At 41.8% G+C, this 17,029-nt stretch overlaps 1 protein-coding gene across 2 annotated transcripts; it reads right to left on the bottom strand.

The window, feature by feature from the left end:
* Positions 1-4,075: 4,075 nt before the first annotated feature.
* On the bottom strand, positions 4,076-7,280 carry LOC134096026 (natterin-3-like). 2 transcript variants are annotated; one of them, XM_062549765.1, is made up of 3 exons: positions 7,179-7,280; positions 6,135-6,276; positions 4,076-5,394 (listed from the first exon to the last, which is right to left on the bottom strand). In XM_062549765.1, the coding sequence occupies exons 2-3, from the start codon at positions 6,265-6,267 to the stop codon at positions 4,295-4,297; spliced, it is 1,233 nt and encodes a 410-aa protein (XP_062405749.1). In that variant the 5' UTR covers positions 6,268-6,276; positions 7,179-7,280; the 3' UTR covers positions 4,076-4,294. The 2 variants fall into 2 exon arrangements, with proteins under 2 accessions (XP_062405749.1, XP_062405750.1); XM_062549766.1 differs by having other exon boundaries at positions 7,184-7,253.
* Positions 7,281-17,029: the final 9,749 nt, after the last annotated feature.

Here is a 17,029-nt window from a genome sequence, read left to right as displayed (position 1 = left end):
ATAGGTAATGTTCCATCAATGATGCCTTGAAAACACATTTTTGCATGTTGAAATCTCAGATGCTTGTTATTTATCTCTGTTACAGAGCAGTTTGAATGAAGCGGGTCTGTAAGCAGTGTCCATTTTCAATGTGGAACCAGAGGGTCATTAGCAGGCACAATACTTCGAAGCACGGACATCACAGCCATTTTTACCCCTTGCCCTGCATTTATAGTGACTGCCTTTTCACCTTCAGAAGGCAAGTCGACTTAAACAGACATTTGTTCAAGGAACATGAAAAACAGCAGGGAAAAGGGTCTTAGAATAAACACAAAAACATTGTTTTTAATGTCTTTTTTTCTTCGTTGTCATATTTTGCTTTCAGATCCTTGCGGAGTTCAACCGGCTGATGTCTGCTGATCTTCTGGGAACCATCCTCAGTGGACTGGATGAATATCTGCCCAGGTTTCTAGACCTTTTCAGAAAAAATAACTCTGCCATCCCAAAGCTCCAAGACATTCTCAGATGGCTTGATGCACATGTAAGTATTAAACATATGAATCCTTCATTCTATGATCTGAAAATCAATAAGATGTCTTTTTTTCTATTTTGTTTTTGTTTAATTGTTTTGTGTTTGCGCTTGTGTGTTTCCCTTTGCAATTCAGGATTCCAACCAGAACAAGCGGACAGCGGTCTTGCTTGGGATGCCCCACTTCCTTCGTGAAGATTCTACCAGCATTCTAAAGACCTGTGAGGTAGGTTGTTTGGTTCAGCGAAATACTTCAAATGTGATTTTGAAGCACTGGTCAAAATACTGTGTGCTGTACAGATGAAAACTCATCATGTTATAAAGCATATTACACTGTATTTAGACTATGCAGATTATTGTAACTGTTCCAAACTGTAACAGAATAAAGGCTTGTCCTGGTAATGACTTAAATATTCACCTTTATGGTGATTTGTTTTTCAGCCAACTGATCCAGTTGAAGACCTCCTAAAAGAAACCAGTGTGGGGATCCTGATCGTGTCCGAGGAGAGCAGCAGATGCGTGGTTCCAAACGAAATCAACGACATATGCCTTATTTTGGAGGATCAGCTTGTCGTCATGGACATTTCAAATATCCCAAAGGCCTTCGGACTCATGATGGGTCTCATGTATGTTCTCAATATTGACTACCCAAAGCATCTCAAATACTCCTTTGAAGTCCTGCAAAAGCTGTTCTTGAACATTGGGAGTAGCAGCTGCTCGTCACGTGTGCACAGTCTCCGAAACAGGCTACTTGGCAAAGAGTAGTACAACAATCTGACATACAGTAGTACTTGGTCTTGGTCCTCAGTTTTTATGTTTTTGCACCTGTGGTAAGTTTAAGTTCTTTTTTTTGTTGTTGTTTTGTTTGGTATTTGAAGTGTGGGATTTGAGATTTAAGAATTCTCGATTGAGCCATTGTCTTGGAATGTGGAACCTTTTGCTTTTCTAATGTGTGTTGATGTGTTTCTAATGTAGCACATGGGCTTGGCCCCCAAATGTTGTACACCCACCTGGTGGTGGGACTTGATCACTAACCGCTGGCCCCTTTCATGGGCCTTTGCACCTATTGTGTTTTCCCTAGATGTAGTGTAGCACATGGGCTTGGCGCCTACATTTGATGTGCACCCACCTACAGCGCCCTCCACAATTATTGGCACCCCTGGTTAAGATGCGTTAAAAGCCTTAAAATAAATACATATTTTTATTGTAGAAGCATACTCTCACACTGAAAATTGTAGAAAAATTTAACCTTCAACTCAAGAGAATTTTAAGGTGGGGAAAAAAATCCCTGACTGAGAAATAATTATTCTTCATAAAATCACCTGTTCCACAATTATTGGCACCCCTAACAATTCCTAGGAAATAAATGTAATTGAAGTATTTCTGTCATTTCTGTCATTTCTACAGTAGTTTACAAAGTCAATCAGAGTATGTAAGAACATTCAATTAGTAATTCTTAACATCCTGTTTCCCTGGGCTATCAATATGACGTGACACAGAGGCATTTTCTCTTCAACATGGGAAAGACAAAGGAACACACTGTTCAAGTAAGGCAGATGTGTGTCGACCTTCACAAGTAAGGCAATGGCTATAAGAAAATAGCCACTCGCACACCTGCCCATATCTATGGTCAGAGGAATCGTTAAGAAGTTTAAAACAACTGGAACAGTGGTAAACAAGCCTGGAAGAGGACACAAGTTTATTTTGCCACCACGCACAGTGAGGAGGATGGTACGAGAAATAAAAAAATCTCCAAAACTCACTGTTACAGAATTGCATCAAATGGTTGCATCTTGGGGTCACAAAGTCTCCAAAACAACCATCAGGCGCTATCTACATGCCAACAAGTTGTTTGGGAGTCATGCACGGAAAAAACCTTTCTCACTCAAAATCATAAGCACACACGTCTGGAGCGGTACGGGACCTTCAACTGGGACCGTGTGCTTTGGTCAGATGAGACAAAGTTAGAGCTTTTTGGCAACAAACACTCTAAGTGGGTCTGGCGTAACAAAAAGATGAGTATGCAGAACAGCACCTCATGCCCACTGTGAAGTATGGGGGAGGATCGGTGATGCTGTGGGCCTGTTTCTCTTCCAAAGGGCCTGGGAACCTTGTTAGGGTGCATGGCATCATGAATGCTTTGAAATACCAGGACATTTTAAATAAAAATCTGGTGGCCTCTGCCCGAAAGCTTAAGATGGGTCGTCACTGGGTCTTTCAGCAAGATAATGACCCTAAACATATGGCCAAATCTACACAGAAATGGTTCACCAGACACCATATCAAGCTCCTACCATGGCCATCTCAGTTCCCAGACCTCAACCCCATTGAAAACATGTGGGGTGAGCTGAAGAGGAGCGTGCAGAGGAGAGGACCCAGGTCGCTGGATGATTTGGAGATTTTGTGCAAAGAGTAATGGTCGAAGATCCCTCTTTCTGTTTTCTCTAATCTTGTGAAACATTATAAGAGAAGATTAGGTGCTGTTTTATTAGCAAAAGGGGGTTGTACAAAGCATTAACATCAGGGGTGCCAATAATTGTGGCACACATGATTTGATGTAAAATAATAATTTCTTAATGTGGGATTTTTTTCCTTCTAAATAAATGCACTTGTATTAAAGGTTGGATTTTATGCTTTTTTTCCATTGTGGTCCTATATTATTTCTACATGACATGTGTCATAATGTGCTTATTACATCCTGCAAAGCTCACTACAACATTAATGACATGTGAATGGTTGAGATTTAAAAAAAAAAAAAAAAAAAAGGCAAATCTCTAGTGCTCTTTGTTTAAATTCCTTGTCATTATTTTCATGATCATAAGGAATGTATCCATGGCTGATTTGATTATGGAACATGCAGTGGTGTAGCCTGGCTAGCACCACCACTTCTCAATGAGACATGGTCTGGGAACCAAAGTTCATTTTCACGTATTTGAAAAAAGGCCCGGATCTGTTTATTAGGCACCGCAGATGTCTATCAAATGCATCTGTGCATAGCTGTGCATAGCTCATTAAGGACATGGAGCTTACTTCTAGGCAATGTCAAAACAACGTTGTATGCTACTGTAGGTTATTTCCTTTATTTCCTGACTATTACTGAAGGGGGTATACACCTAACAATAGCCTGAAAAGCAACATTTACCCCAAAAATGACATCCATTCATCCAAGCACATGATAAAACACTACGTCACTTAGTCACTTAACACAAGTCATACTGTATGTTTGTTTGGAAGGATAAGTATGATATGATATGTATGTGCAGTACATGTTCCGTGATGCCAAACTGACTGCACACATGTATATAACAATATCACTTTATGTAGAGCACTGAAACACTTCCGTGATGCTAAACTGACTGCACACATGTATATAACAATATCACTTTATGTAGAGCACTGAAACACTTCCGTGATGCTAAACTGACTGCACACATGTATATAACAATATCACTTTATGTAGAGCACTGAAACACTTCCGTGATGCTAACCTGACTGCACACATGTACAGTACATTACAATATCACTTTATCTAGAGCACTGAAACACTTCTCCATGACAGAACACTGGTTTGCAGAGGAAGAAGACATGTTTTATTAGCACATTAACAACATGGTGTCATACAGCAGTTTTGAAATGTTGGCTACAATTTTACACCACCTCTTAATTTGACAGAAAATACACACATAAAAGCATTTTTTATTTTGGCTGTCAGAACATTCTCCTAAATTGTGCTGCCGTACCCATACTTGACATGAGAAGGACATCTTTGTGTTGTATATGGGCCCCTTATTCACAAGGCTTGGGGTTGATCAAAGGCTCACAGCGCTCCACCTCAGCCCGATAATCTGCAACCTGCACACCTTTATAAGTGCCATAGATGGTGGTCCACTTGGTCTCGCTGTTGCTGTAGGTACGGCCAAGGAGACCCTTGTAAGGTATGTCTGATGTGAATCTCCTGCCTTGCATGTTAACTCTGCAAGAGTGGTTTGGAGGTACAGTCACTGTTACATCAAGGCTAGAGGTTATAGATTGTGAGAGGGATGTTCCTGAACTGGTCTCAAAAGTCTCCTCTGTGCCAATGGTAACGCTAGTTCCAACTATTTCAGGGATCCCAGCAGAAATAGTGGTGCTGGTTGCAAGAGTCATGGAGTAATTAATCTCCCAAGTGTTTGTTTTTGTTTCGGTTGCAGAGAGTGTGACTTTCATGACTACACTATTGCACTCCTGGTTGGATACAGTGTTTTGATCCACAATGAATGGGGGAGTCTCTATGATATCGGCTTGATCAATATAATACTCTACATTTTTGAGCTCCTGTGAATATGGGCTTGAATTAATTACCAAGGCCTGGTAGGATTTTTTATACCATATAGATTTCCCATAGACTACCCCATCTTTTACTTTTTGGATCCAAGGCAAATAGAATGCATCATTACGATGTAGCAATCCTAAACCATACTTGTTTTTTGCAACATAATGCCCATCGTCATTTGTACCTGATCTGACTGAGTGGGTGGGAACAGACCCATGAGATCCCTCTATCCACTGCAGGAATACAAAGTCATCTTTGTTCACAAGGACATAAAATCCATTAGTCTGCCACAAGTTAGGATAGCGTGGGAAAAAACAATAAGCACCATAGATGCTACTGTAGAACCCCACCTCAGTCCCACTTGTTGGCCTGCACACATAGTCGTAGCGGCCGGTATAACCGTTCCAGATGCCCACTGCTCCGTTGGGGAGGGAGTGGTCAAACAACTGCCACTCTAGATTGGGGTTGTCCTTGAAGATGTACGGAGGTGATGAGGCAGCTCTAGTGCTATTGGGCTCAGAAATGGCACGGGTGGTCATATTAACAGTTGAAGGGGCATCGTCCTCAAGGTTTCCTAGAAGGAGAGACCAAAAACACAAGGCTTAGTGATCTATTCCAGATAGCCTACGGATGCAACCAGAGCTTCAAATATGCATCATGATGCAGGGAAAATACACTCACCACTCAAGTTTAAATATACTCTCATTGTATGCAAGCCGTCCACCCTTTAACCAATGTTGTATGTTGTGTACTATGATTTAAAGCAGCTACTGGTCTGATTGTCTTGTACTTCTGTCTTGCAAATGTTAGATAAGATTGTGGATTTCTGAATTGAAATCTGTAAGCACCTTTATGACCACTGGCTCCTACAACTGATTCGATATAAGACCATTCACAAAAGCCACATCAAACAGACAGAGGAACAGACGTTTCTTCACATTGCACCCAAAGTAGCACTAACAACTACCTTCATGCCACCTGGACCTGTCAACCAACTCACTCCTGGATCACAGTCACCAACACTTTTCTCCATCTTGGACAGCAGCATCCTGCTATCCCCATCAGTCTGACACCTCAGAAGTACCACCCCAAATTACAAAAACCCATTTCTCGTCTCTAACTATCGCTGTCTTTCAAAAATGGAAATCATGACTATCCTGCCACGTCATTAGATCAATTTCAACTCAGAATATTATATAGGCCTACAGAAAGAACAACTACACAAAAAAGAGCTATTTCAAGAAACAAAATAAAACTTTAAAATTATAAATGAATGGGGGGTGTGTGTGTGTGTGTGGGGGGGGGGGTACTTACCGATGAAGCGCTCTATGACCTTTTCCTTGGAAATCTTAGGAACATGCGCCACTGTATTGTTGGGTGTGTCCAGGGCAATGGTCTTGTCCACAGCAAGGACCAGAGCAATGAGAGCATGCAGGTAGGACCCCATCTGAGAAATCTGAGGATTGTCGGTACAAAAGAAAGAAGAAAAACAATCAGTTTTCCCTATCTGGAGTTGCTGCAGCCAACAGCTAAAGGAGCTAGGCAGCTACAACGCTACACACTGGGGGCATGAATATGGGGGCTCGTGAACATGCCCCCAGAGTGTAGCACTGTGCTGTAGCTGCCGCTCCTTTAGCTGTCAAGGGCACGAGCCTGGGAATTAAAGCTACAACTCTTGTGAATCCTGCACACTAGCCCAGCTCCTTAGCCTCTGCACTACCAGCACAGAAACAGTGGGGACGTTTGGAGATATGGCCACTCATGGAATGCCCCTTGTCCAGTCAGAAATGAACAAGAGGGCGATTACATGCAACTGTACATACTGTAGCTGCACTGACACTTTGAAATTAAATGCCAAAACGAGTTTTTAATTTTATTTTCATTTTCTTTTTGGCAGGAATAAGGCCCCAACTGTACCCCAAATCAGAAAAACGTTGATGTGACGTGTAAAATGTTCATTAAAAATAGAATACACAATACACATGTCTTGTAAACCCATATTTAGCAGCAAAAAGGACATAGATAACGTAATGTAAATGTTACGGAACTGTGAAGACCAGTTGCTAGCGTTGGGAGAATTAAAAGTTGTCACATTCTTGTCCAATACTGTAGGATTTGAGCTGCTCACTATGAGTCTTAGTTATATTCTCCAGTCATTTCTCCTTTTGTTTTTGCTGTCATTACACAACTTCTCCAGCATTTTGTTATCCTCGTCCCATTACTTAATGTTTTCACTTGTTTGATACTTACCCAATAAAGTCTACAAATCACACACACAAGTAGAGTTCATCATATAGAAAGATAGACATTGTGGATTTCTGTAAAATACAAATGTGTTAAAACACAACCATATCTTACCTTACCAGTCAGAGAGCAATGTTTAGTTCTGATTAGCAGTCAGGTTTGTATCTGTCATCTGGCATGCTCCCTTTTAAAGGGAGGAGATGGAGGGTCTTGTTGTCTTAATGATGATGATGATGACAATGATGATGTTGAATCTGGCAGGTTGTCATTTGTGATCTTGCAATAACATGAATGTAATGATTATTACCCACGTATCTCCAAAGTGTAAACTCCTAGGAAAGCTAGAGTTTTGCAATGTTTCATGAGAATACCACATTGGCCCATCACCAATACAAACAAAAAATAAAGGGAGAGGGCATATTTTTTCTTGAGTGAGGACATTTGGCCCTTAAATGTCACAATTAAGCATAATCAAGATGCGCACAAACAACGCAATTACAGTTTTTCTCAATTGCTTTGACATGCTAGCCTGCTAGTAAAGCAGACCCTGTATTGACGTGCTGTTAAAACCCAGGGGCCACAACAGAGAGGGCACCATAGAGCCGGCATGGTGTTATTGCAGTTAGCCTAATAGCTGCTCTGATTTGCTTTGAGAGATGATCTTATGGAAAGTACCCCATGCCAATCTCTAGGTATGGTGAAGGGTGATGATGTGAAGCTATTTTAGGCCAAGAGGACTTTATCAGGATGCATAGTATCCTGGATCCATGACACACTGTAGCTGGCCTTTAAAATACAAACATGCCTGCCTCTATGGGAATTTAACATAGGGGTGGTGTATACTTATGTCCTGTGTATTTTAACCCTTCTAAGAGTTCGGATCTTTGGGACCCGTTTTCAATGTTTGCTGAAAGAAAGATGATGCTATTTATTATTTCCTCAAACTCAAACTCATTAGCCTTAGCTCATGTCCTGTGAAGAACATAAAAAATAACTTATTTTCAATGACTGCAAACGGCACACCCCTCTACACACACTGTGCCTTTGTGAGGTGTTCGGGTCTACTGGACCCGGGTGTAGTAATTGTAGGTGCTATGTACAGTATGTCCTCATACTAAGCAGGCCTGCTGTGTGTGTGTGTGTGTGTGTGTGTATATATATGTGTGTGTGTGTGTGTGTGTGTGTGTGTGTGTGTGTGTGTGTGTGTGTGTCTGTGTCTGTGTCTGTGTATATGTGTGTGTTTCGAAATTCCTAATTTTCTCAGAAAAAAAACAAAAATGATCATATGATCATAAGTGTGACCGCACAGGTGTAAATGGAAAACTTGAACCATAAATCATTTGTAAATCATTGGTAATTGAGCTAAGCAAACATCCCATTTTTACATTATTTACATAAATGGCTGTATCAATTTAAAAGCCTAATAATGTGGTGGGTCATCTGGGGAACATCTGCTGTGCAACAAAAATATTTTACAGGGTTATAGAACACTTAACAGGGTTAAAGAAGAACATTTATTTATTTATAATACATTGTTCATTCACGAAGAAAAATGGTGTCCTTAAAGAGCGGATTTGTCCTCATTTTGTTAATTAAGGCATCAAGATCAATTTCCTAAATATATATTTTTTATTCCTATTTTTAGTCAACTTTAACATGGCTTCACTTTTTCTTGCCACTGTGTGATTATTTGGAACCCAAATTGTGTTTGATAAGAAAGTAAGTTCTCATAAAAAGTCATTATTTATAATAGTAAAACAATGTTTGATGGTAGAGTGCACATCAGAGTGACCAGTGAGGGTTGTGTTTGTAATGAGTTAATGTTTAGATAATGTACTTTCCTGCCCTCACAGGACTCGGCATGTGTACTCTGTGATCTGTTTGTCTTTATGCAGTATGTAGGTGTCATCTTCCACAGAATGGCTTGTTTAAGTGTCTGTTTGTTTTTTTGATCATTGGACTAAAAGATTGGCATAATGAGGCATGTTCAGGCTTACAGTAATTTCCTGCATGTGTATTAGTTGCTTTGTGAATAAGCCGCAGGACAGCGTTTTGTGCAAGTTGAAGGAATACGCCACCCAAAAATGATATTAAGGCAGTCTCGGTCACCCCCAGAGTTAGAACAGTGAAAAAAAACCCGGTTAAAATCCGTCCAGGCAATGTCCTGCTTTTGGAGCAGCTTTTTTAGCTTTAGCTTAGCACAGTTGCTGTAAATGAAGGGTGTCAGTTAGCACGTCCTCCAAAGAAGTGACCAAGACATCTATTTTTTTTCTAAATATATCTTGGGAGACGTGTGTTCAGAACGAGTACAAATCATAATGCAAAATCAAACGAGGCTATTACCTGGGCAGATATTTACTTGGGACTATATTCAGCCTCATCACAGGCGAAGCACCGCTAGGTAGGCACAAAGTTCTCACGCAGCAGCACTTGAATCCCATCCCGTGAAGTTCCAGTCGAATCTAGAAGTTGGGAGTTTACAAGTGCTACGTGAGAACTTTGCGGTGCTTCGCCTGTGATGAGGCTGAATATACAGTACTTACCTGGGGTGAGTTTCCCAAAACCGTAGTTGCTAACGTGTTAGCAACTTAGTTGGTTGGCAATGGGAAATTGCATTGCAACCAACAAAGTTGCTAACTTAGTCCTCTGTGTAGTGCATGTTTAGTGGAGGGTACTTACCTGTGTAGTACATGTTTAGTGGTGGGTACTTACTGTACAGTACTTGTGTAGTGCATGTTCAGTGGTAGGTACAGTACTTACCTGTGTGGTGCATGTTTGGTGGTACAGTAAGTGTTACTTGAGAATGGCTATTTCCCTCATGCGTTGCCTGATTCACGCTCTGCGTGAAATGTATTACAGCTGTATTACAACTTACCGCCACTAGGTTTCAGTACAGTCCGCTGTAGCATTGCTGCGGTGTGATTGATACTGTAGCCCAGTTCTACTCATTCAATAGGCGGCCAGGAAGCAACTTCTAGTGGCCCAGCCCATATAGTATATTTTGGAAATGCCAACAGAAATCCCTAGGAGCCTAGTCACCTACAGACTGCAGCACTACAACTCTTTTATTGTTTTGTTTTTTCGGGTGTTTGTCAATTCAGTCTGGCACTCTGAAAATGTTCGCAAGGCTCTGTAGGCCTACTTCGAAAAAGACGAGCATGAACTAACTAACTATTTGTCATAGTTCAAAATTGCCATTAACACAAGCAGCAGATTGAAATAACACTTTGTTTCATTCGAGAGTTTGACAACAGTGAGGATGATTAGCACTATGCAAACAAGTTTTATTGAGTTAGACTGCGTCTCTATAATAGTTCCGTAATCTGACGTATTTCCTCATGAATGTAATTCTGTAATTTCTCTTTGGATAGCTATCTATCTATCCAAGGGCGTCGGTTTAGTTTTCAGGGGACAAAAACGCTATTTTACAGATTGGTTTGATAAGTGCTGGGGACATACATTTTATATGATCTTAACGATGTTGAGAACTTGTTGCGTTTCTGACTCTGCTGCCCCGTTGCCGCCAGAACCAGTTTTAAACGCACGTCTAGGCTATATTTAGGTTACTTTATCAGCTTCGTACTTAAATGGCTCATTTAAAAAAAAAAACGAAAACAGAGCCAGAGTGATGCTGAAATCGCGTAGGCCTACCGGTCTGTGTCCCAAGTAGTTCATTCTAACTCCACGAAAATTACCACCGCTGGTTAGTTTGCTTTGGTTTGTGGAGTAATCCATAAGGATTGGTGAATATGTAGGCTTCAGACCTACTTTCTCGGGGGGCAGAGACATTTTTCAAGGTGGTGTAGGCCCTGAAATACAGTACCCAAAGCATAAATATTTTAATCGTAGTTCCGTGGGCTATTCGAATTGCGCTCTGATCAGCGGAGGACGGGAGCAGTGAATCTAAATATTGGTTGTTTATCGAAGAACAGTAGCCTACCATGCCTTACCATTATCTTTGATATTTCAGTGCATGGTTTTGAATATTTTAACAGTTGCCAAAAAATATAAGGGATTCAGTCAGTCAAGTTAATTTGATATTCGCGGCATACACTTGAAACGCACGATCAAAACGTGTTGTTTCTGCGTAGACAGACCCTCGGCTACACTTGACATGCAGTTGTGTTCTGTTCTCAGAGCATATGCTTTCTCTGTCTATGATCTGCAGCTTTTTTCACGAACTGCTGGCCTCCTGGACAGAAAATTCGGCTACTGAGCAGCGAAGTTGCCGATGCGATGCGTGCTTCTCAAGTCTGATAATTTGCAGCACGATCGAATGGTATTATGGAACCATGGACTGAAAGAAAAATAAACTAGCTAAAGGTTTCCCCAATCAGGAAATACAACACATTGCTGTTAATAATATCACAAGATCGATGAAAGACTACGTTACCCACGAGCCATGACAGTGCCCTATCTATGGGATAGAAGATTACCATTGGGCCGCCGGCCGACCCTCTCTGCCTTCTTCGAGAGACGCACCATGCGGCCGCAGCGGCACCTTTTCTTCTCGGTCACAGAGATAACAGGCATATCAAATGAAACTGCAGAACCTGACCTTTCCAATGGCGCTATCTGCTCGTTTCTATGATGAAATATCTGTGAAATATCTCACGTTTTCGCACCTGCCCTATGGCCACGTTTTCACACCTGCCCAAACTACATATCAAAATAAACAGAGATCCTGCTGATTCATCAAATTTCTGCATTTTGTCATTTGTCATAAAGCCATGGCCAGGAATGGGCACAAATACATCAAAATGTATTTCCAAATAAAATACCAAATACCCACCAAAAAAATGTATCAAAATAAGCTACAAAATACAACTTCACAAACAGTGTTGCATTCAGACGACACCTATGGGGCCTGATGATGGTATTGAACCTTACAAAAAAGTTTTTTGATGAGGGTTACTGGTCCAAGGATGGCAAGTCCTTTCTTTGGTCCTCTAAAAAATACACCGCATGTTTTGTGTTGTGAGTGCAATATGCCGAGAGTGGCATCACAGGGGCTTGACCGCAAAGGACAGAGACAGAGATCTCGTGCTACTGTAACCTGTGTTGTGTTGAACCACTGCGGTTCAGCCCTGCACACGGTTAGACTCGAACCCGCGAAACAGCAGCACCACGGATCGGGAGTCGAGCGTGCTAACAATCCAGCTTAAAGCCCAGGGTACTAGCTTTCATGCCAGCAGCACTCTTGAGGCGTCGGGAAGTGAGGTTTACCAACGTTCCACACGTACAGCTAAGCAAGCTGGCATCTGTTATACCACACTTGCTGCACAGTCATGTTGGAATAGCTGGGCTTGGCCCCTTAGTTCCAGTGAAAGGAACTCTGAAATGCTTCAGCATCAACCAAGAGTCCAACATGACTGTGCACCAGTGCACAACGCAAGGTCCGTAAAGACAGAGTTTGGTGTGGAGGAACTTGACTGGCCTCCACAGAGTGCAGTACCTTAACCCAATAGAACACCTTTGGGCAGAGATTAGAGCAGAGACTGAGAGCCTGTCCAACATCAGTGTGTGACCTCACAAATGCTGTTGTTGAAGAATGGTCAAAAAATCCCATAAACTCTCCTAAACCTTCCCAGAGGAGTTGAAGCTGTTAGCTGCAAAGAGTTGACCGACATCCTATTAAACCCAATGGATTAAGTATGGTAGGTCACCTAAGTTCATATGTGAGTCAAGGCAAGTGACCCAATACTTTTGGCATAGATAGTTAGATAGATGTCATCACAGCGTCTCACAAAGTATTTTACAGTATTTTGAAAATACAAAAATACACAACGCTGAAGTAGTTTGATACAAAATACAAAGGCATTTTCATTATCTCAATAAAATACAAATTACAAAATAGTATTTTGTATTTGAAATACGAATTTCAAATACTGTACATGTATTAGAAAGACTGCCCATCCCTGGCCATGGCAGATGCTTGATATGCAATTTCAGGACCCAAAATAGCAATAGAAATAACACTTACAGTCACACTTACTCTCTTGTTCTGACTTTTGACCTTGAATCTCTGTTCTTGGCCAGTTGTTAATGTTGTTAATTAAATCAATGTAACAAGTAGGCTACAGCCTATGTCAAATGTAGAACATCTTGCAAACTGTGCCATAATTTGTGAACCCAATTGTGTGCTTTATGCGTTACTAATTTGTGTGCATTGCGTGCTCTTTTCTTTCACTGGTGTGGTTTACTCTTATCATAATTTGTGCAGCGTGAAGTGATTTACAATTGACTTTATTGAGTGTGTGTGTGTGTGTGAACACTGGACTTGCTGTGGACATTTCTATCTATTACTCTAGGCTACAATTAGGGCTTCACGTAATTGGGGACAACTGCAAACACCTGAGACACACCCCTCTTCGCCTAGCATTGGCGGGGTACGAGACTGTGGGGGGGCTTTTTCCGTTTGCTTCCTTTTTGATAAAACAGGTGCAGCGTGGGAGAGGAGACAGAAATGGACTGAGTCAACACGGACGAGGGGCAATCGAAGTAGCTCCCGAAACAAGGACTAAAAGACTCTGAAATTGTGTGTGACTTTGGACCGTGGAACTGGAACAGTAGCCGGCCTGCTCCGAGAGGTCTGCGGTTGAGCAACGCAACAACAAGGGAATGCCGACGGAAGGAGGAATCAGCCGGACGAGAGAAACTGAATTCAACGCCTATCTGAGCTAAGTAAAGGGACGTAGTCCTGCCTGTATGCGTGTGTGAGCGATATTTGAGATATCTGTGTGCTTGCGACTAAGGGCTTTCTTTTGGTCCTTCACAGTGGTGCAGCTAGCTAAACAAGGCGGCGGAGCAGCATAGAAGACCACCCGGCGTCAGCGAGAGTGCATTGGTGACCACACTCCACTTCCCATTGCCTCTACCGCTGTAGCCTCCCTGCAATCGCCACTACATGGTTAGACCCGGACTCCGTGACGGTGAACTGCTGTGATTACTAAAGACTTTGAACTGTTCGTTTGGATGCGTGGTAAACTACGCCTTCCCTCGTCACACTCCATACGGCTTGGGTAGCTACTCGCTGCCTATACGCGGATCTGAATGACTGTTTATGTGATTTTAGAATAGGAATGTTTTATTGCTTATTTTTATTATAATGTATTGATAAACGGTGATTAAACTTGTGAACTGCAACAAGCTGTAGTCTGCCTTTTCCTAACAGCTAACAACTTTTAAATGCTGGTATTCTAAGAACCTCACACCAGGTGTGACACCTATTTCACAGTTTTCTTCGTCTGGGCCTTTAGCCCAAAGGTTCAACACTAAAGCACTTTTCCTCTTTTGCACGCACGCTATTTGTTTATCCACCAAATAACGATGTCCACAGACAAGGTAGAGCATGTTGCATGATTTCATGACAGTATGATGTATTGCGACATCAAAGCAAGTCATATTTGTGGTTTCTGAGATCTCATTTCATCAAACCACAGGTACGCTACAGTTATAGTGTGGTTACAGCCGATAGAGGGCTGCGAAGTGAATGCAGAAGTGCTGTTCACCCTGTTATGAGTTGATGAACTGCTGAAATAATTTTGGAAACATTATGTTAAGGTAGACAAAAAACTCTTTGTTGCTTTAAGGTTCTATAGGGCCTTCAGCCCAGTCTATTGTTAGGCCTACAAGTAGGCTATCACACTGGTCTGGTTCATGTTGTTTTTTAATGGTTTTTCAGTATTCCATTTGTGAATTAGAAAGAAGTAGCCTAGGCCTATAGGTTATTGCTTGAAAGAATGATGAAATTAAAATAGTTTTTGAACCAACACATCCTAAAGACTTGATTTTTTTTTCACCGCACAAATGTCGGAAAATCAGAGTTCCTGCACTTATTTTTTCCCACTTCAAGCACTGTTTACGATAAGGATTTGTCATGACTCATGAGTGACATGACTGGTGCTCATGGAGGCTATGATTCACTTCAAGTTGAAATCGAAAACTGCGTACGCCAACTCAGACCTGGCGTACGATTTCATCTTAGCCTACGCTCACGTTCAAATTGATAAATGCCACACATCGCGTAGAAATGAATGTACGCTCAATATACGCCCGTTTTTTTGTCGTACGCTCGTTTGATACCTGAGGGCCATTATCTCTGTGTATTAATCTCATAGCTGAAGACATTTTGCAAAACCAATGCATAAGCCGTGGCTAATAGTTGGGAAATTACGGTAGAGGCTTAGCCTCGCGAGCCATCCACGTACTTCCGGCCAAGGATTGCCTCCACTACGAGTCTGGCCGTGCTCCTCTGTGGAGCATTCTGCTCGGTAGAATTGTAACAGAACGCCCCCCCTCCAGAAAGCAGCCAATAAACGAAGAGACGGGTTGGTGGGGGCGAAAGGGGGAGGGCGCTCGTGACGATGACGTTAAACGCCTGCGCTATGTTGTTATGAGTAACTATCGCCGATTGGGTGAGAGCTGTCCAATCAATTCAAACCAGAACTGGGCGTTACTTCCCGCTTCCTGCAAGCGCTTCAGAGCAAAGAAATGCCAGACCATAATACGAAATGAAATGGTAGTATTATGGGATGGTTAGGACCAGGCTAGTAGAGGCTTCCCACAACAGTTTAAATTCAGGGGCGATGGTAGAGTAGTTAAGGAGATGGCATGCAATAGCCTGAAAAGTTGTGGGCTTACCCAGCTTCCCACCAGGAAAAGTGACCGTTTACCTCTGGCTTTGTTCACAAAAAGGAAGAGGAAGCTGGAAAATCAACAGCAGTGTCTAAAGCAAAAGAAAGGCAGTGGATGTACCGGTGCGTTCATCCTACTCCAGTGCTTCATCCTACTCCTACTCCTATGGCCACTTCCTGTTTCAACATGACTATAGAGTACCGAAGTCCCGCCCCTTCCGTTTGCCTCCATGGAACCTATCTTTGGATTTTTTTTTAATGGCAGTCAATGGAGAAAGATAAATAATTTTCTGGTCCCGATTGTCTGGTGCCTTGAATTATCCATATGATGTTTGTCAATTTTAATGACAATTTTTCATGTAAAGACATTTGAAAAGTATGTCGTAACTAGTGAATTACAACATTGTGAAAGATCGTCTACAAACACATCAGTCGCGTTAGTGACTTCGTAACACATCGTATGTGAAAATGCACAGTCCAACTCAAACGGGACCAAAAAATAATTGTTACCTCCATTGACTCCCGTGCATAAAAAATCGTGAAATAGGTCCCATAGACCGGAAGTAGAAGGGCGTGACTTCGGCTCTCTATGTACCAGTGCACCAAGCAAGGTCCATATAGACATGGATGACAGAGTTTGGTGTGGCCGAACTTGACTGGCCTGCACAGAGTGCTGACCTCAACCCAATAGAACACCTTTTGGGTGAATTAAAGCGGAGACTGAGCCAGTCTCCTCATCCAACATCAGTGTGTGACTTCACAAATGCGCTTCTAACAGAAGTGTTTAAAAGTGTTTAGTGTTTCTAAAAGAATTGCCTGTTCTAGTTTTCATTGGAATTATATTTGTTGGATAGGCTACAGATGTAATCACGTATCATTGTCATACGTGTAGACAGTGGCGATTCTAGAGATTTGTAACAAGGGTGGCCCTAGTGGGGCACTGGTAAATTCAAGGGTGGCATCTAGATAAACAGAAACAGGCTCAAGTTGTTAAATAAGCACACATGCATGAGTAAATCCATGCACCAAGCACTATACTCATAAATTGAAGGACGAAGAAGGACAAAGACCATACTCGCACATCAAATGTCTTTGCAATTGGATAAAATGTCAAATACAGTTTTCAGCTCATTTTCAGCTCTGAACAAAATCCGTTCAGAAATTAGGCCATTTGAGCAAAAGTGGAAGTGTGAAATGTGTTTTTTTGCCAGTGGTTCTTAACTGGTCTGGTTTTGGAACCCATAATTTCACAATCTCATAAAGTTGTGACCAACTATATTATATATATTTAGCATTCAGGCCAACGAATATGGTGAGGTAGCCAACATA

Source organism: Sardina pilchardus, chromosome 11 (assembly GCF_963854185.1).
Source record: "Sardina pilchardus chromosome 11, fSarPil1.1, whole genome shotgun sequence".
NCBI lineage: Eukaryota > Metazoa > Chordata > Actinopteri > Clupeiformes > Clupeidae > Sardina > Sardina pilchardus.
This window is presented reverse-complemented; position numbering and strand designations above follow the sequence as displayed.